Source organism: Paraphaeosphaeria sporulosa, assembly GCF_001642045.1.
Source record: "Paraphaeosphaeria sporulosa strain AP3s5-JAC2a unplaced genomic scaffold CC84scaffold_1, whole genome shotgun sequence".
NCBI lineage: Eukaryota > Fungi > Ascomycota > Dothideomycetes > Pleosporales > Didymosphaeriaceae > Paraphaeosphaeria > Paraphaeosphaeria sporulosa.
This window is the reverse complement of record NW_017253360.1, coordinates 24908-47385: the sequence shown is the minus strand read 5'-3', so window position 1 is coordinate 47385 and position 22478 is coordinate 24908. Positions and strand designations below refer to the sequence as shown.

The following is a 22478-nucleotide window of genomic DNA, read 5'->3' as shown; positions in this document are numbered from 1 at the left end:
TCTCACTGTGCTGGTCTCGTTAGATGTTCTTGTGAAATCTAACCACAACACACTGCTCAAATACCGAGACTTCTCTGATGTAAGTTTGTGGCAGATGATGCCTGGTGTTCAAAGCGGGAGGTGGCTACAGTTGGGACGAAGGCCGAAGTCTCTCGGTACAGTCGCGGCAAAACACGCGTTCACATACCCACATTGACGACAGTGATTACCCTACGGTAAACAGTAGGGATTTGCGCGGGCCTATATTGGGGGCTGTTAGTGGTGGATCATACGCTGACACTGATGTTCGAGATCTGAAACGATCATGAACAATCACGTGATCGTTACATCACTGATCAATGCCCCCACGTCCGCTCTATTTCGTTTGATCCAAAACCCATCAAAATCGAGACGCCTTTGGTAGCACGGAAAAGAGATTGCAGGTGGGATACAAGCACGATGCCTAGCACGTCGTTCCCTACGCTACGGATCGCTACGGATTGCTACTGTATATCGCGTCCAATGTCCGGATGACCGACGATCGCAAGATTCTTGCAGTTGTAACCAGAAGAGATCGTCTTGCTCAGACTTTACCGCCCGTCTCCTGGAGACTGTCAAGTTGCAGCTACACCGCAGGGGTGAGCACAGCTTCTTCGGTGAATTATACGGTGTATGTGGTACAAGAGAAACTTCTCCAATGGCGCTTCACTAACGCCGAGACAAAGAAAGTTTGCAGGTTACTTTTTAAATGACAAACCACCTGAGGTGAACCCCGTCCCACTTTAAGGAGAATGGTCATACTTGCCTGTGTACAGCGTTCGTCACACACACCTCCAAGAATATGATCCTGTGCCCATTGTTGCGTGGACAAGAGCGGGCAAGGGTCGCTCAATCGACTGGCTCAATGTAGCCGACATCGTTAATAGCAGGTTGTGGTATGTGTGCAGGGCGCAGGTCCTCCCCTTGCATACTATTGTGCTGATCACCTGCTCTGAACGTTTGCTCATTTCCGACTGTTCCTCGTCAGCAAACCTTCCCCTAGTTGGCATTGCATCAATACTTTTCACAAACTGCCAAGTAACGACGTAGACCCCGTGGTTGAAGTACGCCCGATATCTTGTACCTAGATTGGCCAGGCGACACACCAATCTCCTCACGTTAGGTTGGTTCATGTCTATCTTGAGCGTGGTCCCATCAAAATCAAAGTTCTTCTTCCATTGAACCATCAAACAGACGCTCACTCCTTGCTTCGACAGGATTGAAACAGGGTTTTCCTCGAATTCCACCTTTTCGCCACCGAAGTAGCCATCGAACCAGCTATTCCTAGCTAGCTGTTGGCATGTAGCCACGTCTTCGTTTGGCGCCGTGGTGCTGACCATCACCGGATCAAGGTTGTTGCTCGATGACATGTCGTAGGGTTCTATTCTCAACACTAGGTTCTAGTATTTCTCGCTCGAGAATGGTTTTTGTGAACTTGGAATAGTTTCTTATAATCTTGTACACTTGGTGGTAAATTCAAGCTTCCAAAATGCTGATTGTGTGCAGGATCGAGTAACTCTCTGGTGTTTTGCGCTGGAACTTTATACATTCAAATAGTGAGCCATAGCTGTGTAAGTCCTGACACTGTAGATATCTCTGCCTTGGCCAGAGGTTTCTTAGTCTCGAGGTGAAGTTGTCGACCGTGTCCTAAGTTGGGCTAATACTGTACACTCATAATAAATTTGTGTGACCAGAGCTCAATCCCATATCCTCATCGCTGCCCGATTTCCGACCTCGTCAAACTAATATCAGCACTTGGAATATTCGACGCACGATTTGCTCCGGAAGAGCAACATGCTTCTTTGGGTTGTATGTTCGCAGCGTGAAACAACAAAGCACGTTCCACTTAATCATGAGTACACAAATGTCCGAACGAAAAACAATCTTGAGCTGTTAATCTCGTTGCATCTGAATCCAAGTTTTGAGGTGGTTGCAATTGAGGACCCATTGACACGGCACATTTACGAGGTTCTTCGCGTATGACATGACTGGCGAGCTCTTGTTCCTGCCAGCAGTTATAGACCGTGACCGTAACTCCTTCCTTTCATTTGTTTTGCGATACCAGTCATAACCATTGCATAGTGTCAATCCAAGGCGCTCACTGCGCCCACCCAGATACCCTCGCAACGCCGTCCGCCTAATCCGCTACATTATGAAGGGTGAAGCGCGGTTCGTCGGGACTTTCGCCGCCGCGTTCTAGGTCTTGGAATTTCTTTTGCCAAGCACACTACACAACGTAGACAAGATCTCCTCCGAGCCGCCCGTTGGCATGTCTGCATCGCCACTCTTGGCACAGCTGCCCAAGCAGCTGAGACGCCCACGATACGCAGACGCTTTCCCCTCGAATCAATCGGATATATCTCCTCCGCCTTTCCATCTCTAGCCAAGCCAGCATGTGCATCTGCCCGAGTGCGACACGCTCAAAGAACCGCCTACTTCCCTTGATCCAGAGCACTTGGAAGATCCACGCGGAACGCAATTTTCCCCATCTGCATACAAGTCTGGATGCTTGAAAGTCTCCATGGCCAAATGCGGACTTTCAAATTCTGTTTTTGTGAGAGTACCTCGTCAAAGTTCCAGAGAGGCGGAACCTTGTCAGACTTGGACATGAGACTAAGTGAGTACCGTTTATCCTCTAGAAACGGCGATTTGCCATCGCTGCGGGTTTAATAGATGTGTCCAAAACGCTGCAAAATGTCTATGATGATGTGACTTTGAGGTAGGCGATATTGCGGTGCAGTTCTATGCTAAACTGCTTCGATGGGGCATTCTTCAGCCCAGAAATGTAGACAGCCGAGTGGTAGGTCTTGAGTTAACCTGGACTCTGGGACAGGGTCTTTTGTAAGACTTTGTGCAACAAATTATGATATTGGGAGGTGGTTTTTACGGGAAAATGGTGTTCTTGTTATCTCAAAGGAACACTGTTCTTCCTCGATATGGCAGTGTTGCACGAAAGCATTGATCTAGCATGAAGGAGAAGAACCTTACAAGGGATAACACAAGCTGTAGGCCAATTGGCCCTGCCAACCTGCCCAGCTCCACGATGGGTATCAAAAGGACATTCGTTCGATACCCGGTCCGAGATTGATCTAGAGCAGTGCAAGGTCAAAACACGACGATGGAATCCCACAGTGAAAACGAGCGCTATCCAGGCGTGGGATAGCTCCACATAGGCCTTGGAACGCATTCAGGGTATTGGGCTCGCAAAAAAGGGTTCTTGTGGTGTAGGCTGTCAAGACACGAGCATAGAGGTCAAAATATCGCGGCCAGCGGAGTGTCTCCGACTTTAGATCCTCTCAGCCCCACGAACGAAGTAAGAATGGGGTCATTTGTCACATTTCTTCGGATATCAGTTGCATTCTGTCTGAAAGGATGGGTTCCGGTGTCTCCTCACCTGGTCCAGAAAACTCCAATCCTCGGCCTATTCATCGCCGCAGACGAAGGTCATATGCTTGTTGGAAAAGTGCAGACAGGGAGTCGACAGAAGGATCTATTGCAAGATCCAGCCTTGCTCACTTTGTATTGAGGTGTTGAAAGCCTTTGGTGTTGGGGGATTTTCTTGCCTGAGGAGGGTGTGGCCGGCGAGTCGCGACTTCATTGCTATAACAGACCTCGAACCTTGACTTAGACCAGGGAGTCCAGCATTAGCGTCAGTTCCAGCATTTTAGACGAGAGTAGCGTAGGCAGCGGCGTATATTCTATGGATGAGAAGACATCTGGATATGCTTCTTTCTGGGGTCGTCTTGAATAATGCATAGTGGGTCGACCCAAAGATATTGTGCATCTAGCTTGGTGACAAAGGTCATAGCATTTAAGATAGACGTAGGTATCTCTTTAGCTCGTTTGATCTGATTCCTGCTTTTTGCCACATCTTACTCGCGGGCTGCTTTATTCTTATGCGTATATGCTATGGATGAACGTAATTCAAGGTATATTGGAGACCATATAAACCGGGTAACAGCTGATTGGTGGCCCATGCGGGATGGAATTGAACTGGTAGATGTGTCATAAGATTCAAGACTAGGTTGCAAACAAGACATCTGGGCCGTGTGAGCAGGCTAAACATCGATCCAAACGGTAGCTCTGCTGCCAGCTTCACAAGTCCGGCAATTTCTATTCTTTTGTTCGACCTTGTATTGTTGTAGCTCGACACCGCTGGGCATGACCCAAAGGTGTTTTTCACACACATTGCACCGTTGGTCCTCCTTGAACAATCACTTGTCCCACGCGAGAAGGACATGTGTTGAAGTCCGCAAGATGTCTGGTCAGGTACTCTTGATAACACTACCAAATGACTATGAGGCTGGGATTGTGGACCGCGTGAGTTATACCCGCACAGAAGCGATTTCATCAGCGTGCTGGTGCCTTGGTCGAGGGGCATGCTGGCAGGACCGTCCAAACTTGAAAGGAATGCAGGAGGCAGACGTTCACTGTATAGGCAATGACCATGTCCTTGCCGAGTATCTGCATGACTTGTGACAATGTGCTAAATATGTGCTCGTGCACCACGACACGCCATGCGCCTCTCTCGTCGTCTGAGTAACCCGAGGTATACAATAGCCGCATCTGCTGCACACGCGTCGACTTCGATGCCTCTCCTTGGCCTTGCGGAGTGATTAGTTACAGTTGTACCACCGGCGTGGGTACAGACTCGCCTAAAAAGATGATTTCTTTGGTCCTCTGTTCTCGTGGTGGATCTCGGAGCAAATGCGGGGAGAATGTTATGTACTTTTTGGCGTCATCGAACATAGTGACGTTATGCTCTGGATTTGTCGTCTGCTTTCTCGCCGCTCGCATAGACGACTTTACTGTTTTGCGAATCATGGTAGAGTACGGTCTTGTGGAAAGTAAGTGCTCATCGAAGTCAAGAGCATTGATAGGCGTGAGCTTTGCCCTGTACTTCGCGAAAAGAATGATGATGAGTCAATCGTGCTACGAAGTGAATCGGTGTCTTTCTGGACACGATTAATTTGTTTCCTAACAACGGTAGTATGTCATGCTGTTTTGAAAGTGATTTGCTCGGAGTGTCAGATCGATCTCGTTGCTGGTGGGATCACACGCCTGTTGCACGCTGTGAGGAGTAACGTCAAGGTTACAACGTGAAGATCGATCATGCTCTCGAGTTCGCCTATGCCACTCTTCTTAGATAGGAATCTTGCCTTGGCCGTTGTTCGTACCGAACCGCCTGGTGATTTCTGTAGATTGCCAACCTCATTATACACCTTGTTCGCAAGCGTGTTGCAGCAATCATGTGCGGTTTCCAAATCCATTGTTAGTTGGTGATGAACTTCTTCGCTATCACTCTCCATCCATTCCTGAATTTTGCCCAGTGCGATGCTGAGCGCGCCTAATTGCGATGTGAGACTGAGCAGGGCGATATCGGAATTTTGCCATTGTACGCGAAGTGTGTCAAGCACGGAGACAGCCTTTGTGAGTATATCAATAATCTGGCCGGCTGATGCAGCACCAAAGATTGTCAGAGGGTCGGCCCATGCACCGACAAGGCTGAGCATGTAGGTGGAGGCGGAAGAGACGTGGCGCAATTGCCGAAACTTTCGGGGCTAGTACTTTGATGTCCCTGCTGTGATCCGAAGCCTTCTTCACTGTAAATGAAGTGTGGAGAGACAAGCAGTCATCGATGGCGAGGGCTGAGATCATAGGCGTCTGTAAAAGACCCCTGTTCGCACCGCCTCGCTACCGATGACAGACGGAGGCCAACATCGGTACTCTATACGAACCGCTCGGCTATCGCAAAGCCGCAGGGGCTGGGCTGGTATTTGAACCATCTGCTGCATGGTGTCGAAACTGAAGTGTATTGCCATTCGTGAAATTTGGTCAGGCCCAGGAAGTGTGGTCGGCGCCGTGAGAACATTGTCGTGCACGTGGTGCTGAACGTTTGACATGCCATTTGCATGGACATTGAAAGCAGCCGTGGGGGTCAACCGGTGTGTTGGCGGTGTCGGAGGTGTGGCTAGGCTGATTGCCCTGGCGCATGACGCACCACGGCGATGACTCGGCGGTGACCATGGCGAGGTAGACGACACCAAGATTACAACCACACGCTTCGACGCGCTATCGCCGCACCGCCACAGCTTGCACGGCGTCCGAGGATGCGTCTGGCGGCCCGTACACGAGTCAAGCATGGCGTTTGAGGTATCGTATAACCTCGAGAATGAGCAGCAGTTCTGGGACGGTGAGGCGCCCGCTGCGAAGGACCCCGCCATGCAATGCATGCACCCAGCACGCAGTGCTAACACGGTGCGCCACAGAGCTCGACGACATTGTGTCGACGCGCTGCCAGCCGCACGACCACGAGATCATCGACAACGCCCTGCGCTCCTACCTCAACGTCACCACCAGCTACCAGAGTATGCGCCCGAGAAACACTGCTGCCGCGCGCCACTGACTGGGACCAGCCGAGTACCTGCAGACCGAGTACAGCCTCGCAAAATGCGTCTACCGCCTGATCCAGGGCGAGCTCTTCACCCAGCACAAGGCCTATGTCCGCCGGCAGATCATCTACTGTCTGCTGCAGGTGCGCAACAGAATCGCGCTGCGTGCGCGCCCTGGCTGACCCCGCGCAGGAGGACGATAACCCCACGCTCCACATGGTCGCCGCCTTCCTCCTCTTCGACGGCCGGAACGACCAGAACGATGCGACGTTTGAGATGATGCACGAAGAGGGTGTGTTTGCGCGCCTGATCGAGCTTATCCAGTTGGAAAGCGTGCAGGAGGAGCCCCGGCTGCACCAGATGCTGCTCGAGTTGCTATACGAGTCCTCGCGCATCCAGCGCCTGAAATGGGAAGATTTTGGTATGGCATTTCGTGGCTGCGGAATCTCCAAGTCAAGCACTGACCCGCGCAGTGGCCGTGGACGACTCTTTCATACTCTACCTACTCGGCGTTATAGAAGGCGTGTCCGACGACCACGAGGACCCCTACCACTACCCCGTAATCCGCGTTCTGGTACACCCCGACACCCCCTCTCCTCCCCCATCCCACTAACACCTCCAGCTGGTCCTGAACGAACAATACCTCGTCGCCTCGACCCAGTCCCAAGACGGCCGTGTCACAAACCGCGTCATCAAAGCCCTCTCCACTCACGGCAACATCTACAAAACCTTCGGCTGCAACCTGATCCTGCTCCTCAACCGCGAATCTGAGACCTCCCTCCAACTCCTCATCCTCAAAGCGCTGTACCTCATCTTCGGAAACCCCCAGACCGCAGAGTACTTCTACACAAACGACCTGCACGTCCTCGTCGACGTGATACTGCGGAACCTGATGGACCTGCCCAGCGACTCCCCCGCCGCAAATGCGCTCCGGCACACGTATTTGCGCGTGCTGCATCCGATCCTGACGCACTCCCAGATCAGCAAACCGCCGCACTACAAGCGCGGCGACATCCACCAGATCCTTACCCTCCTCATCGCGAGCGGGAACCACTTCGCCCCCGTCGACGAAACGACGAAGCGCCTCGTAAACAGGTGCACCGCCGTGCCCTGGCTCAAACCACCCGTCATCACGCGCACAGACACGAGCGAGACCAATGGGAGCGACAGCGCGGTGCAGAGCCCCGTGGAGAGCGCGGTCGGCGACGGGCAGAAGGAGATTGCGCGGCGCATGCTGGGCATGAGCGTCGAGGGCGGCGAGGCGAGCAGCACGAGCGTGCTCGAGGTCGCGAGCCACACGGAGAAGCCGGGGGTGCTGACGCCGAGTCGGCTCAAAGACAAAGAAGAGGGTGGCTAGCACCGTTCCGAGGCGCGCGTGCCGCGACTGCGGCTTTCGAGCATTACCTGCATTGCATCGGTGGCGTGGCGTTCCCCGGGTCCTAGCTGTGAGCGTTCTGTCAGATAACCCATGTGCACTCGGCCTCGCCCGGCGTTAGCGGACGAGGCATCCTTGGAAGCATGTTAGAGTAACGGAAGACATGATTGCAACTCTCTGTGGAGACTCTGCTCTTGATGCGCTGTGTCGTACGATGCGTTACTAACGCAGACTCTCGAGGACAGAGCGTGAAGTGATGCCCATCTGTGCTGTGCCGCAAGCCGGCCAAGTTCAGACGGGGACCTGACGACGAGGTAAGATGCACGGCAAAAACCACGTCAGCATGAGGCCAAGCTACATGAGAAACACATCTTTGACCGCCCACAAATAGGGAAGGGGTATGCAATGCTAAGTAATTCCAGATCCCATCGCCGCGCCATCCATCTATCCCTTCTCAAACTCCATAAGCCCCTCACACGCCCGCCCACCTTCCACCTCCGCCACCACTCCACTTCCCTTGGCTCATTCCTCTCCACCCGTCCTCACTCCTCAAACATCCCCGCAACCCCCTCCAACCCCGGACTCGTCCCGCGCACAATCGCACCCGCACCTGGCTCCACCTGCATATACTGCTCCTCAAACTTCGTTTTCCTCCTCGGCTTACTCCTTTCGATCCGCCCCTGCTCCTGAATGCTCAGCCCCCTCACACTGCTCAGCAAATCCAGCACGATACTCCTTTGCTGCCTCTCATCACTCCGACTCACAGCCTTCAATTTCCCCAGCTTCCGATCCACGCGCGACGTGTCCCCCATACCGGGCAGACTCAGGATGATGGAGCGCGGGATGTCGTCGTCGAGGTGGATGATGCCTGCAATCAGGCTCGCAAGATCCTTCTGGCAGTCGACGAAGTAGGGCTCGTGGAGGGAGATGATTGCGGTTTTGAGGAGCTCGTTGCAGAAGTAGTCTCTGATGGGTGACTTTTCGCGGAAACGCGGGAGGAGCGTACGCAGGACGCGGACGGTTGTGTTGACGGAGCGCGTGTCGCGCACGTGGATGCAGGTGTTGCAGAAGAGAAGGATGGGCTCGAGGACGGCGGGGGAGGAAAGGATGAAGTCGCAGATTGGGGGCCCGTCTTTGCGTGCGTCGTCGTCGAGGCGGGCGAATTCTGGGCAGGGTCAGTATGTGCTGCTTTGAGGGTGCATCAAGGGCGAATGTTGGAAACAGCAACGTTTGGAGAGGCTTGGCGAACATGGACGTACCTTGCCGTGAGTCGAGCAGCACAGCGACGAGCGTGACTGACGAGTATGTGAGTTGCCGGAGAATGCTTTCGGTCTTCATTTCGTCCGTCAAGTTGTCGTTCTCCCCGGCATTGACAACCTGCTGACTGACCTCATCCCACTCCTTGGTAATCTTGCCATTCAGTTCACGGAACAATCCCTGTATCATAGCCGGGAGAAATTGCGGCCTTAGATGTGACGGGCAGCCTTCGATGAGATGTGTAGAAACTGTGAGAAGCACGGAGAGGTGATGAGCCGTTAACGCGTGTGCGTGTCCGAAGAGCGCTTGACTTAGGGGCCCAGACAGATTTTCTATACCATAGAAGAAATCTCGGAACCGCGTGAGCGAGTATAGGATGTAGTATGAGCTCTCCCGGATCTGTCGAACGGTACCTCGAACAGTAGATGCGAAGCCTTCGTATGTCGACTTTGACCCACTCACGCGCGCGAAGAAATCGTCGCGGCTCTCGGTCGAGATGCCGGCCTGCCAGAATCGATCAGTCAAGACTCGCTGGATGACCTGCTGCAGGTCCTGTGGAAGGTAGGACCAATTCGAGTCGATGTCGTTGAAAGCTTGCGCATGGCTGACGAGCTGGAGGAGGTTCGGGAGTAGGATGGGTATAACTTCAGCCCATAACCGGGCAGCCGATTCGTATGCAGGAGAACCGTCGCGCAACTTCTCGGTAGATGCGGCTAGGAGCGTCTTTGTGAGCCGGAGGGGAAGTCGCTAGTGTGCGTCAGCGTAGTCGTCTGGTTCGAACCAAGCACCATACCTGTGAGTGATCTAGTATGGTAGCCTGCATGGCTTGGCCATCACCACTTAGTGGCTGCTCAGACCAGTCCTGCACGCCGCGGAAGTTGTTCGCAGACAAAAACTCTGGCAGTTGGGCCATTCCAAGGCTGCTGCAAAAGGCTTGGAACGAGGAGACCGAGGTTGCAAACTCATTGTTCTGCCACGCGTCCTTGATCTGCGTCAGCATTTGCCGCATGCGCTGCTCCTGGCTTTCACGATCCAACTGAGTGCATCGGTGAACGATGATGAACAGGAACGCAGAGTAGGCCATGCGCTGACGGTCATCAGTCGTAGGATCGGCCATCATTTCGTTGATCTTATTCTCCAACTGTTCGTACACATTCATGAAGTCATCAGCAAACTTCATGGCAAGCTTCTGCATCTCAAGGCTACATATGCGTTCAAGGTCCTTCACCGTATCGGCATACTGTGGATAGGCAGGGTTGTCCGCGAGCCTTACGGTAAGCATGTATTCAAGAAAAGAAAGAGCAAAAGCGGGACGGTCAGGGAGCGCTTTAGTCGAGAATGTCGACATGAGTTGTATGATTTTCTTGGCGATTTCAGGATCATCGAAACGCGCCTGCAGCACCTGCCGACCCCACTGTTCGAACGAGTCTTCCATAGCGTTACGTTTCCGTTCATCTTCTTGCGGTTCGTTTCCATGGGTAGACAGCCACTTTAGATAGCCCTTCAACGCTGCGTCAATAATTGTGACTTGTGCATCTACTTTAAGTACGGGTGCCGAATGCTTGGTAAAAGTTTGCGGTTGGAAGGGTGGGCTTTCGTTGTATAGGCCGTGGAACGTGTTTGTCGCCTGGCCAAGTATGTGCTCCATGGCCTCGACGGGTGTTCGCCGTACGAGAACATCAATGACATCGGCACAGAACCTTCGGTAGTTGCCGAGGAAAGCATGTCGCTCGGGTACAGTGTCGATATCTTCGTTTAGGAAAAGAATTGTAACGTCTTCGGAATCTTCCGGGAACACTTCGTAGCGTATTAATCGTGCGCAGCAGATCTCTAACAGCCCGCCCACCATGTTCGTTACTACGGGTGAGTCGCGGACAATTTTCGAGCGCAGTAATTTGGTCCAGCAATGAAGCACGGGGATCGACACGACTAAGCTAGGATTGCGTGCCACGTCGTATAGAAACTGGAAGATGCCCGGAAGGTCGCTGCCCTCGGGAACCTGCTGGGGCTTTTGTTCGATGAACAGACCGAGGCTGTTAGCCAACTGTGCATGTTAGCATCAGACGAGGGAGAATAACTTGGGCTATTACCTCAGAGAGTTTCTTGCACAGATTGTACTTCTTCTCATCTAGACTATGGATGTCCATGTCGGCCAGCGTCCAGTTGTACACTTCCTGCAGAAGCGACACGCTGCCAGGAGTGAACATTGGGCACACGAGCTCTACAAACTCGTCGTCATGGAGGTGATGACGGGTGTAAATTGCCTGCAGAACATCGACTGAAGCCTAGAGTGCTGGTTAGCAATGGAAATAAAACAAATGTGTGGTGGTCCGTACCACTTGAAGCTCGGTCACGGGCACCGCGAGAGCCTTGCACACATGCTCAATGACCTGGACTGCGGCAATCGCCTTCGGAATGACCCATGGCATGCATGCTCGGAGAGCGTTCATAGTCTTCACAGCACATAATTTGACCGCCTCCTGGTGCTGGTAGTCCTGGGACAAACACCACGACAGATTGTCGCACAGCCTCTGGAGCCAGCCCTCGTCCCCACAGCGCACGTTCAAGCTCTTGTCGCGCCCCGGCAGGTGCTCGGTGAGCACAGCTTGGGGTGTGAAAATCTCGACGCATGCACGCCCCAGGTCGCTGCCTCGCAGACCGGCCGTGGGGTCTTCACGGTTGAAAATCTCCTCGGACAGCGTCTCGAGCACGTACAGCACCACGGCCTGGTGGTGCAGCGACGACTGCCACAGCTCGACGAGCTGCTGGTCCATGTCCATCCACTCGGCGCCCCACGAGCGCTTCGCGATCTCAGTCCACAGCTGGGCCACCTTGTTGCGCAGATAGACGGGGTCTTCTGCGGCGATGCTCTGGGCTAGCTCGACGACGTAGCTGCGCAGCACGTTGCCCTGGTCCTCGGTGAAGTCCTCCCAGTTGTACCTGATGGAGAACTCCAGCATGGTGAGGCCATAGTGGCGGAGCTGCGCCGGCTGCGACCTGTCGAGAGCGAGTGTGTGGCCGTGTGAAGGTGCTTCGGGGTGGCGCTTGGCCTGCTCGAGGTACTCGGTAGCCTGGCGGCGAGTTTCGTTGTTCGACTTGGGCTCGTAGATTGCCTGCAGCGCGGCCAGCACCTGCGAGAGGTCGGTCGTGTGGCCATTGGCGCCGCCCACGAGGCCGTCTTGCGGGGTTGTAGACGCCCCATCCATCGTCGCAAGGCTCTTTTGGGCGCTCGAGGCCCTGAGCGAAGCGTCTAGGAGCGGCAACCGGCGATGAAGATCTGGCGTGCGAGGGTGCTAAACTGTTGGGGGCGGTTTGGCGGGCGCGGGATATTCTTGGGGCGGCAGAAGGTTAGGGCAGGCGTGCGCTGGCGGAGAAAGCGGTGGTGCGCTGTGGGCTCAGGAAGTCGGTGTAGAGTGCGCGTGCTCTACTCATCGCCGACCAACGAGCGAATAGACGAGCCGTCGACTCGGACACAAACAATGTCCCAGAGAGTGACTTGTCGCTTCGCAGTCACGTCTCGCAGTGTCACAAAACGCGTTCAAGGCAGCCGCAGCCGCCTATTGGGCCGCCGAAACGCGCTGTCAGGTGGTCGCTTCTACCTCTGGAGAAATCGACAAGAGTACCCAGTTGCCTTCTATCTCCAATCCTGTATCTAAACACGTCCCGGCTATTGTATATGCTATGCTCCCACCCAACGCCTGGAAAAGAACCGTTCGTGAAACGCTTACAACATGTGAGAACCAGGCGAGTATTACATCACCGTGCATGAGCGCCAGTAGCCAAAATAACTCCCACCCGACTCGATGCGCCAAACGCTCTCCGTCCAAAGACTACATAACAACACAAGCCTGCTTCTGACACTGCTTGAGGTAGCCCTCGTCTTCTTCCGTCGAGAGTGGACCTCCCTGTTTGCGCACCACGCCTTTGACGCTCATTGTCTGGTCGCCCTCCGCGTGCCACCACTTGAGTATCTGCTGCACTGCACCGTTGTGTTCTTCAGTGGCGATGCTCCACTTGCCCCCGCTTATCTCGACAGTCTGGCTGGGGTAGTGGAATTCAGGGAGGTACACAACGGTTGGCGCATCATCTGGCGTGGAGCTCGGTGCTGACAGCGACAACTTGAATGTTGCGTTCTTCAGATCGAAGCCATATGCTGTAACATCACCGTGCGTGGCGATTGGTGTTGGGCGAATGAAAGCCTCGGCCGCCCGAAGGCCCCTCACGTCGCCATTGTCGGATTTTGAGCTCATGCGGTCCACAGTCAGCGATTTCCTGAGATTAGCAGGATCCACGCTTAGCGTCTCCGCCGATTGCGCTCTTGAGTACGAGGGTGAGTTGACATCGAGAGATGCGCGAGACTGCGCTTCTGGGAATGAGCCTGCGTTTGGCACGGGTTTGTCGTCCACCGAGTAGATGGACAAATCCTCACCATTCCACTGATCGCCCCAAAAGTGATTGTTCTACGAACGTGTCAGCAGACGCAATGGACCATGATGGCGGCAGACCTACATTGACAGTATAAGTCCACAACGCAAAGCCATTGGCGAGACTTTGTTCCAGCGCAAAATGGTTGGCATCCAGGGCTGCGATCTGGCTGCTATAGTTGCCTGTTTTATATGCGAATTTGTCGTCCATGTCGTAGGGTATGCCAATTTCGGAAAATAAGCAAGGATGGATGCCCATCTTGTCAGCTCCCTCCTCTCGTATTGCAGCCAATTGATGTGCAAAGCAGTTTCGGATTGCATTCTCTCCAATCTTTATTGCAAAGGCCGGAGTGAGATATTTTCCTCTTAGCACCCCAAAAACATCAACATTCCAGACACGGTTCCTGAAATGTGTCAGCAAAAGAACGCCGCGGCCAGGCTCGCACTTACCATTTCTTAGTCAACAGCGTGATGCCGTCGTAGAAATGCGGACAGAAAACTATGTTGGGATCGTCGTCGCTGGTGCCCTTGATCGCGGGCGGGATCTCTAGGACAGGGGCTTGTAGGAACATTAAAGAATCCGGAAATATAGCCTTGACCATCTTGCTGTACCGCCGCCAGTGGTCCAAGAACCAATGATTGCTAAAGTACTCGTAGTCTATGGTGGCGCCATTTCGAGGATCCTTGGCAAAGTAGTCCTTTTTTAGAAGTGTGTTGGTAGCCGGGTCCCAGATGTCATGTTGTGCCCACAGGCATTCGCCCAAACGCCACCCGGGGTCGCGTTTCCAGCCGTATTTCGTATCGTCGTAACTCGAAGAAAGCCATGCTGACTTTCCTTGCGGGTCGACCAATGTGCTGCCAGACTTGTAGGGGCCCAAGCCGCCAAAGTCCCAGGTGTCTATCTCGCAAGCATTGCCCGATCCGGTAAGTATGGCTTGCCACGCAGTGGGCGAGGTCCCCTTCTGCAGCTTCTGTTCACTCGGGATGGCGGAGAGGTCCTGGTAGCCGATGATGCCGCGATTGGGCTCATTCATGCTCTCGAAGCCCACGATTGGGTCGTGCCAGAGATCGCCGGCCTCGTTGATGCGCTTGGCAAAGTGCTCGACAGCGCCAATGTAGTGATCCTGCAGGTATTCCTGAATGTTCTTGCCGTCGATAATGGCCTTGGGGGCGAACTCGTTGCCGGCGAAAAAGAGGGTGAAGGTGACCTGGCACGCGAGCCTTGTATAGTTGGTTGCCCATATCATCTTGGGGTAATTCTCCGGCTCCGGGTATACGTTCTGAACGAGGGCAGCTTCGGTGACGTCGAAGAAGGTCGGGTCCAGTCCGCAGGCGTAGAGAGTCCACATGGGCGCGCCTGAGCCTCCAGAGAACCGTGACCACTGGAAGGGGTGTCAGTCAGCGCATCAAGGCGACTTGGCGGTACGTACAACGTCCTGATGGGGGTCCATGAAGATGTAGAAGCCATAGGCCTTTGCCTTGCGCAAGATGGCGATTGTATGCTGTATCCACTCTTCATCGTACTTGCCGGGTCCTGCATGCTCTATGGCTTCCCAGGTAAAGATGTACCGTATCGTGTTGTAGCCCCAGCTACGTAATCGTGCAAAGTGGGTTGCAGCGTCTTCGACAGCGAAGGGTCTGTCAACGAAGGAGACATTGTCGCCGTCGAAGAACTTGTCGGCCACGTGTGAAGGCTGGTCGGGCGTGGCGGGGAACTTTGCGTCGGCAGCGCAGTTGATGCCATGGAGCGTCACCTCGCGGTTGGCGCTGTCTCGGAACGTGCGCCCGTCGATGCGCAGACGAAGGGGAGCCATGACAGCGAGAGAGGGCCAGGCTGTTCGGGCTGCAGCATGGACGACAGCGCGCTCAACAAGCACAAGGAAGCAGCGAAAGAATAGGGACGCCGGGAAGCTGGATGCAAGGCATCACAAGGCTTGGACGCTTGGGACCTGGCGACTGACGACGACGCGGGCGGCGTGGTTCTGCCGCAATGACACGGGGGCAGGGGTCGCACGGGCGCCCCAATACGAGCCGCGGGCCAGGCGCGACCGGGGCGTTCAAAGAGGACAACTTTCAACAAACCACCGCTCTGCTCCACGTTGCTCCTTCACTGTACGGATATAAGCCCGCCACCCGCGCCCTCGATGCCCTAGGACGCTCTTGCCTTTGCCCTTCTCGACTGACGCACCCACCGGCGCCACTCATCCAGAACCAAAGCTGTCGAGTCCGCCGACTCGGCGCCACGCTCTTCGGCCATGATCCTCCGGTTGTCCACACTGGCCCTCGGCCTGGTTGCGAATGCCTCGCTGTCCCATGCCCTCTCCGCCGCCGACATCCCTGCGGATACGCCCGTGTCGCAATTGATCAAAGATGCCGGCATGAAGCTCGCAACCGGGAACGCGCAGGAAGCCCTCACCTACTTCGACGTCGCCATCCAGCGCGACCCCAAGAACTACCTCACCTTCTTCCGCCGCGGCGCTGCGTACCTCTCGCTCGGCAAGACGGCCCAGGCGCAGAATGACTTCGACAAGGTCCTCGAGCTGAAGCCCGGATTCGAGGGCGCATTGGTGCAGCGCGCAAAGATCCGGGCGCGCAAGGCCGACTGGGCTGCCGCGCGCAAGGACTACGAGGCTGCGGGGAAGGCGGACGACGTCTTGCAATTGGACGAGGCACAGGGTGCTGCCATGCTAGCCAAAGAGGCGGCAGACAAGGGAGACTGGGAGACATGTGTCAGCCAGGCAGGCACCGCCATCCTGGTCGCGGGAGCTGCCTACGACATCCGAAGGACGAGGGCGCACTGTCGCTTTGAGAAAGGCGAAGTCGTCGAGGGCATCAGCGACTTGCAGCACCTCCTGCAAATCAACACGGGCGACATTGAGCCGCACCTCCAGAGCTCCGCCATGGCATTCTACTCGCTCGGCGAGGTAGAAAAGGGCCTCAAGCACATTGCGCAGTGTCTCCAGTCCGACCCAGATTCGAAGGCATGCATGAAGCTGAGGAGAAGAGAGAAGAATCTCGAGAAAGAGCTGAAGAAGGTCCGGAAAGCATTCGAAAAACAGCAGTGGGCGACCGGAGTAAAATACCTCGTTGAGCGCGGCGAGGAGGATCCTGGTCTTCTCAAGGAGGTCAAAGAAGACTTCGAGGGCTACGTCAAGGATGGTTACATCTTCAAGAACTCCCCACAAGGCCTCTACAACGAGCTAGTGGAGATGACGTGCGAGGCATACACAGAGGTAAGCTTCTTGAATCACCCACTCGACGTAACACAAGCTAACCCGCAACAGATGAACAACTTCAAGAAGGGCGCACAGTACTGCGACGAAGCCCTCAAGCTAAACCCCAACTCCCTCCCCGGCCTCCTCCACCAAGCCCAAAAACAACTCGACGCCGACGACTTCGAAGACGCCATCCGCACCCTCGAAACCGCCAAAGAAGCGCACGGCCAAACCGAGAAAATCCAATCCCTCCTCCGCAAAGCACATACCCTCCTCAAGCGCTCCAAGCAAAAAGACTACTACAAAGTCCTCGGCGTCACCCGCGACGCCGACGAGCGCGACATCAAGAAGGCCTACCGCAAGCTGTCCAAGGTGTACCACCCGGACAAGGCGTCCGCGCAGGGCATTACGCCCGAAGAAGCGCAGAAGAAGATGGCGGCTATCAACGAGGCGTACGAGGTTTTGTCGGACCCGGAGCTCAAGCAGCGCTTTGATAATGGCGATGACCCGAATAACCCTGAGCAGCAGCAGGGCGGGCACCCGTTCCATGGTAGTCCGTTTGGCGGCGGGCAACAGTTCTTTTTCCAGCAAGGCGGCGGGTTCCCTGGTGGTGGGGGTGGGTTCAAATTCCAGGGTGGGCCGTTTGGGTTCTAGCGGGGCGTGTATAACGATGTGAATGTATTGATTAGTGGGAATTGGAGTTTGGGTGGGACGGCATTTCTAGGGCGTTGTTTTCGATACTGGCCTAGGGGTTTGAGTCAAAGGCTCCACCTAGACTGGGGATTTTACAGTTCAATCGAACCATACCTCATCCCTGGTACTCAGCTCTCTTGCCCTTGCTCCGGATCTGGGCGGCGATGCCGTTTCCTGTTCAATAGTTTCATGCGCTGATGCTGGAATGGTGCTCCCTTTAGACCATTTTCTCCGCTTCTCTTTGGCATAGGTGCTTCGTCTTCCTTCCTCTTTTCCTCTTTCGCAGCTTTCCAGAACGAAAACATCATGATTTCGCTGTAGTACCTAGGATACATATGCAATAGTTCCTTCAAGTATGTTCGAAAGTTACGCCCTCGCGACATGTCCCGGAGCTCCTCGATTGTATACGCTCTCAAATAAGAATTTGTCCAATCAGGACCCCAATGTACATGAGCCAAACTCGGTACGGTCGCTACGGACGAGACAAAAGCGGAAAGAAAGAGAGAAGGCGGAAGGTTAGTAGCCTTGCGCAGTTTTGCGCGTTGAACGAGCCTAGAGATGGTAGGTGCGACCACCGTGTGGAAGAAGGTGTATCTAAGAAGTCGCGGCGGTAGCTGCAAGAGAAACGGCAGAAGCGTCCTGAACGTCTTGGCGTTGAGCAGCGCGAACAGAGTGATGCCAAAAGCTCCTATTGCGAGTGTAATCAAGTCCATAAGCACGGAGTGCTCCGGAGCGCCGCTCATGCTGAACAACCCCGTCGCAAATCCAAGCGGAAGGAACACAATCGTCACGTATGTAAACAGGTTGATGTTCTGAGAGCCGCGGAAGCTAATGTCGTCTCGAATCGACGCCAGCTGAGTCGGCAGAGACTCTCGGAAGGCTTCGATCTGGTTTTTCAAACGCTCAACCTCACGAGCCTGCCGCTGCGTGAAGACGTCAAGCTTCAAGATTGTTGTCCGATGTTTTTCTTCGTCGCCTTTCGTCCATCGTGGCTGCTGACTTTTACGATCATTTTCCCGTCGGCTCCACTCTCTAATCTTTTCAATGTTGTCGCTTAGATTGTCTTCAACCACCAAAAGAATCTGTCCATATCTGCTCCATTGTAGAGCAACTGAGAAGTAGTCGTCTTCATTTGCGAGCTTTTGAAGCTGGCTAGCTTCGTCGATGGCCCTCTTGAACGGATCGGAATTCGGACCTGTGTCTTCATTCGCGTCTAATCGAAGCGCGCGCCCCCTGACCACACGGAAGATCTCTGTTCTGTCTTGGAGAAGTTGTTCAAGCATCTTGCTGTATATGAGCAGCTCCAAGATCCTGCGCTGTTGCCACGGCTTCGTGACATTGCCCCTTGCTTTTCGCCTCTCTTCTGGTTCAAGTTCTTCGTGCGGTCGCAACATATCCAAGCCGTCTCTAATCCCACACCTCTTGCTTGGCAGCAAGCGCAGTGCAAGGTTGATGTGCGAATCTTTTGGTAGTCCGTTTTCCAAAAAGTGACATGTCCAGAACCTGTCAGAGAAGTCTCCAAAAAAGCGGAAGCTCATCACGGTCGACGCGAGATATTTGCCGCCCTCAAATTCGTGCAGACTTTCATCTTTCGAATCCGACATGTGGAAGAAAGACAGATGCAGCTCAGTCTCCCACTCATTCCTTGCCGCGGTCGCACTGTCGAAAAAGTACTTCTCGGACTTGATATGCCGAGCCAGGAATGATAGGATATCATCCTTCTCGGTAGCGGACGAGGCACTATGGCATTTCCCGACCACTGTTCGGTCGCTGTATGGAAGCCATACGATCCTTTTCTTCGACATCCACACACTTCGCGTACCAAGAGCTTTACACGCCTCCTCAACCGTGAGTAGTGCACCAGTTATTTCGGTTCCCAAACTCCATTTAGGCACATCGATCACCGTACCGATGAATTCTGAGTCACTTCTGATGGGGAACTCCATAACCACCTCATCAAGAGTCTTGACCGGGTCGCGACGATTTTGGTGATTGCTAAAGGCGCTTTTGTCGAGTTGGAGACGGTTCTCACAGACAGAGTCGCAATTCAGGACCGTTGAAGGCGATTGCAGCCAGTCGTCAGAGAGGACATCAAGCCCCAGTTGGTCTTTTGATGAGCCAATGTTGGTGAAGGAGACATATTTGCCGACTTGTTTTCCAATCCTCACGGAGTCTTTGTAAGTGTTGAGTTGTGCAGCTGCGTCCGGGGAAGCACTTTGACTCTGCTTGAACGTTGTGGTGAAATCATTTGCAGCGCCATGTATCCAAAGCATATGCGGTATCTCGAACGTCGAGAACCAATAGCTGTCACGATTTGTCTCCGATTCATAAACCACGGGCTCCATCTTCTGCCCAAACAACCCGGGAAAGAGGCCGTTGTAGGCAGATCTGCCAAGCAATTTTGTGCGGATTTCCAGGGCCAATGCTTCCGCTGGTTGCTGGTTGAGTCGTACTCCCTTGAATCCAAGAACTACCACTAGCACATACCACAACGGTTCGTCCCAATCAAGAACCTGAAACTCATCATGATACGCCTGGGCTTCGAGAAGCCTGACCCATCGCTGGTCAGCAAATCTCCCAGCAACAGTAGACTCATCTTGAGTCAGACCTTTCCTCTTTCGAGTTGAAGCCAGTGAATCCCTCTTAGGATCATTGAAAAAGTCCAAGCTGTTGTTGGTGAAGAGGAACGTGTCTTTGGAATGTAACAAGAACCTGGTTTTGTGGGCCCACCTGCTTGTTGCAATCGTCCTCTGTTTCGACATTGGGTTCTCCGTAGTGAACCTCTTGAGTGTTTTTGCTCGTACCTCTTCATAAGAGTAATAAGGCCGTGACTGGTTCGATGTCGACAGATTTAGCAACCCGACAAACTTGAGCGCCATCCCAATCATTACATGGTCGGTAAGACTGTACTTCGCTCCTCCCGGAACCTCCTCATAGCTCTCGTAAATGTCGCCGTTCTTATAGAGCCGTGGAAAAGCGTATGTTCCGCGCGTATTCAAGGTGTGCAATTGGTTGGTCCAGTTGTCAACTTTGGAGTTGAACTTCCCTTCAATCGACAGAAGTACGTCAGGGTATGTTCCTTGGTTCGGAAAAGCCTCGAGGCAGTGGAGCACCTTCATAAGCTGCAACGGTGTGTCGATTAACGATGGAGGTGGCAGGTACTCAGAACCGTCGGGTTCGTCAATCCTTCGTCCAGAAGGCCAGTAATGAGGTGCAAAGATTTCGCCTTCCTCCATGGCAGCCTTTTCGCAGATCCATGTCAGATGACCCTTGAGTACCTCCCGCACTCGTTCAAACGTGGCTATGAGATGTGGTTTCCCGGTCTCTCCCTCTTTGGGTAAGTCTTTTCCACCCTTGGAGCCCTTGCTGCCATCGGACTTCTTACTTAGTAGAATATTGGCTTTCCGGTTCTTAAGACGAAGCTCTTTGGACTTTCCATCATCCGGATCTAAATATTTAAGCATTGAACTGAGAAATTGAATGGCAGACCTTTGTACTCGTTAGGATATTCATTTTGACAGCGTAATGCATAGCTCACAAGCTAGCCCGCGGTCCGACACGGTGACCGGAGATATCTCCACAAGTTATCGCAACAGCGCCACCGAAAGTTGGTAAACTGCATACAGAAAGTGTGTGTTCGAGGTTTCGACGAAGAGCGAAGTCTAAGAACGGGTCTGGCGAGAAGAATATTTTGTGGTAAAGAGAATCCCGAACGAACTCTTTTCCAAAGTAATCAAGTGCGTCCTTGGCCTCAGAGTTACATCCATGTGACACTGTGTCTTGCTTGGTTGCTGAATTTTCCACGTTTGCCAGTGAGGGAAGGCCTCGCAAGTCTGCAGCGCCACCAGCTTGCGTAGATATCAGGAAGCTCATATCTGCTTCCTGCAATAGACTAAGCTTGTATGCTACAGTGATCTCGCAGTGGCTCGGCGCGTCCTCTCTTTTGAAAGTTACGCAATGTTCAGTATCGATCGTGGCTGGTTCACCATTGATGAAAGGTGATATGACGAGTGCAACGGCGACCGGTAGGTATTTTCCATCGCTTGGCAGTGGACTTGGATTCCCTTGTTCCAAGACATACTTAGGAATGGTACGTGTGATCACAAGGTGTTTGTTCGAAAGGACAAAAGTTTTCAGCGTTTCCGATGATTCGCCGGTTGTGTCGAAATCTTGGTTGCTGACAAAATCTAGACTTCTGATGCTAAGCATAGTGTCTAGGTTTATGGCCTTGTCGAAGGCCTGATTACTGACTTCGCTGCTGGGAATGAAATAGCTCTGCACCACGGTACCCTTGTAGCAAAAGTATTGAACAGAAAGCAAGAATGCCTTGGAGAGTGTAGTGGTCGATTCACCCTCCGCTGTTTCTTGGTCTTCATTAGCCTCAGTTCCTAAGTTGTTAGGGCCCCCGCCTTGTTCTGTTCTGTCTGCTTCTTGTGCTTCCTGCCTTGGTGCATCTTCAGAGAAGGCTGGTCCTTCATCTTGCGGCCTTTGTTTGAAGACATAACGTGGCCATCGATCAAACATAAATCCTAGCGATGGGCGTTCGTCAATAGTGGTCCAGTCTAGCAGATCGAGCCGGAGTCCTTTCTCAGGATCGGTCGCTGAACTCATTATATCCTCCATTCGGCTTTGGACATACCACGGCTTGGAGTATTGCAAATCGACGCAAAACATTCCAGAGGAGCCGTATCCAAGGTAACGAGATATTTGCAGAATATGTCCGTATGCGCTGAGACTGACGGTAGTACCATCATCGCCAAATGATGCATATGCCTGAGATCTTGCATCGAGATCCTTCTTCTCCGCAGGTGACCTGATGAATACGTCCTCTCCTAAGCTTCTCTCGTACCAGAGGAAGCCTTGTCCGGGTTGCATTACGAGGTTGCAGGCAACACACGAAGTCAGTTGTGATGGCAATTTGGGTATGGCTTGAAGAGCGAGAGAAGACAATGATATTGTTTATTAACCACGTAGTAGATTGATTTACATAGCCATTGATGATATTTCAGCAATCCAGCACAAGAAGTGGGAAGAAGATGTGGAGTAGGGCTGATCTTGCTGCTTCAAGTGAATACAAGCGAAGGCATTCGGAAAGTGGTCTGAC

General features: G+C 53.4%; 5 protein-coding genes across 5 annotated transcripts; 2 read left to right on the top strand and 3 right to left on the bottom strand.

The window, feature by feature from the left end:
• Window positions 1-6079: 6079 nt before the first annotated feature.
• CC84DRAFT_1158758 (uncharacterized protein) lies at window positions 6080-7959 on the top strand. The gene is made up of 5 exons (XM_018177065.1): window positions 6080-6386; window positions 6435-6553; window positions 6603-6831; window positions 6884-6984; window positions 7033-7959. Exons 1-5 carry the CDS (start codon window positions 6191-6193, stop codon window positions 7765-7767), a joined length of 1380 nt encoding a protein of 459 aa, XP_018041504.1. The 5' UTR covers window positions 6080-6190; the 3' UTR covers window positions 7768-7959.
• Window positions 7960-8327: 368 nt separating this feature from the next.
• Window positions 8328-12248, bottom strand: CC84DRAFT_1079247 (ARM repeat-containing protein; the record flags this gene model as incomplete). Its single annotated transcript, XM_018173836.1, has 5 exons — window positions 8328-8950; window positions 9045-9789; window positions 9836-11086; window positions 11133-11327; window positions 11379-12248. The coding sequence occupies 5 exons, from the start codon at window positions 12246-12248 to the stop codon at window positions 8328-8330; spliced, it is 3684 nt and encodes a 1227-aa protein (XP_018041503.1).
• A 624-nt stretch (window positions 12249-12872) lies between these two features.
• Window positions 12873-15280, bottom strand: CC84DRAFT_1210813 (glycosyl hydrolase-like protein; the record flags this gene model as incomplete). The annotated part of the gene is made up of 4 exons (XM_018182318.1): window positions 12873-13502; window positions 13552-13870; window positions 13917-14848; window positions 14897-15280. 4 exons carry the CDS (start codon window positions 15278-15280, stop codon window positions 12873-12875), a joined length of 2265 nt encoding a protein of 754 aa, XP_018041502.1.
• A 256-nt stretch (window positions 15281-15536) lies between these two features.
• On the top strand, window positions 15537-17419 carry CC84DRAFT_90 (TPR-like protein). The gene is made up of 2 exons (XM_018187844.1): window positions 15537-16699; window positions 16751-17419. The coding sequence occupies exons 1-2, from the start codon at window positions 15722-15724 to the stop codon at window positions 17333-17335; spliced, it is 1563 nt and encodes a 520-aa protein (XP_018041501.1). The 5' UTR covers window positions 15537-15721; the 3' UTR covers window positions 17336-17419.
• An 83-nt stretch (window positions 17420-17502) lies between these two features.
• Window positions 17503-22249, bottom strand: CC84DRAFT_1210811 (uncharacterized protein; the record flags this gene model as incomplete). Its single annotated transcript, XM_018182317.1, has 2 exons — window positions 17503-20863; window positions 20913-22249. The coding sequence occupies 2 exons, from the start codon at window positions 22247-22249 to the stop codon at window positions 17503-17505; spliced, it is 4698 nt and encodes a 1565-aa protein (XP_018041500.1).
• Window positions 22250-22478: the final 229 nt, after the last annotated feature.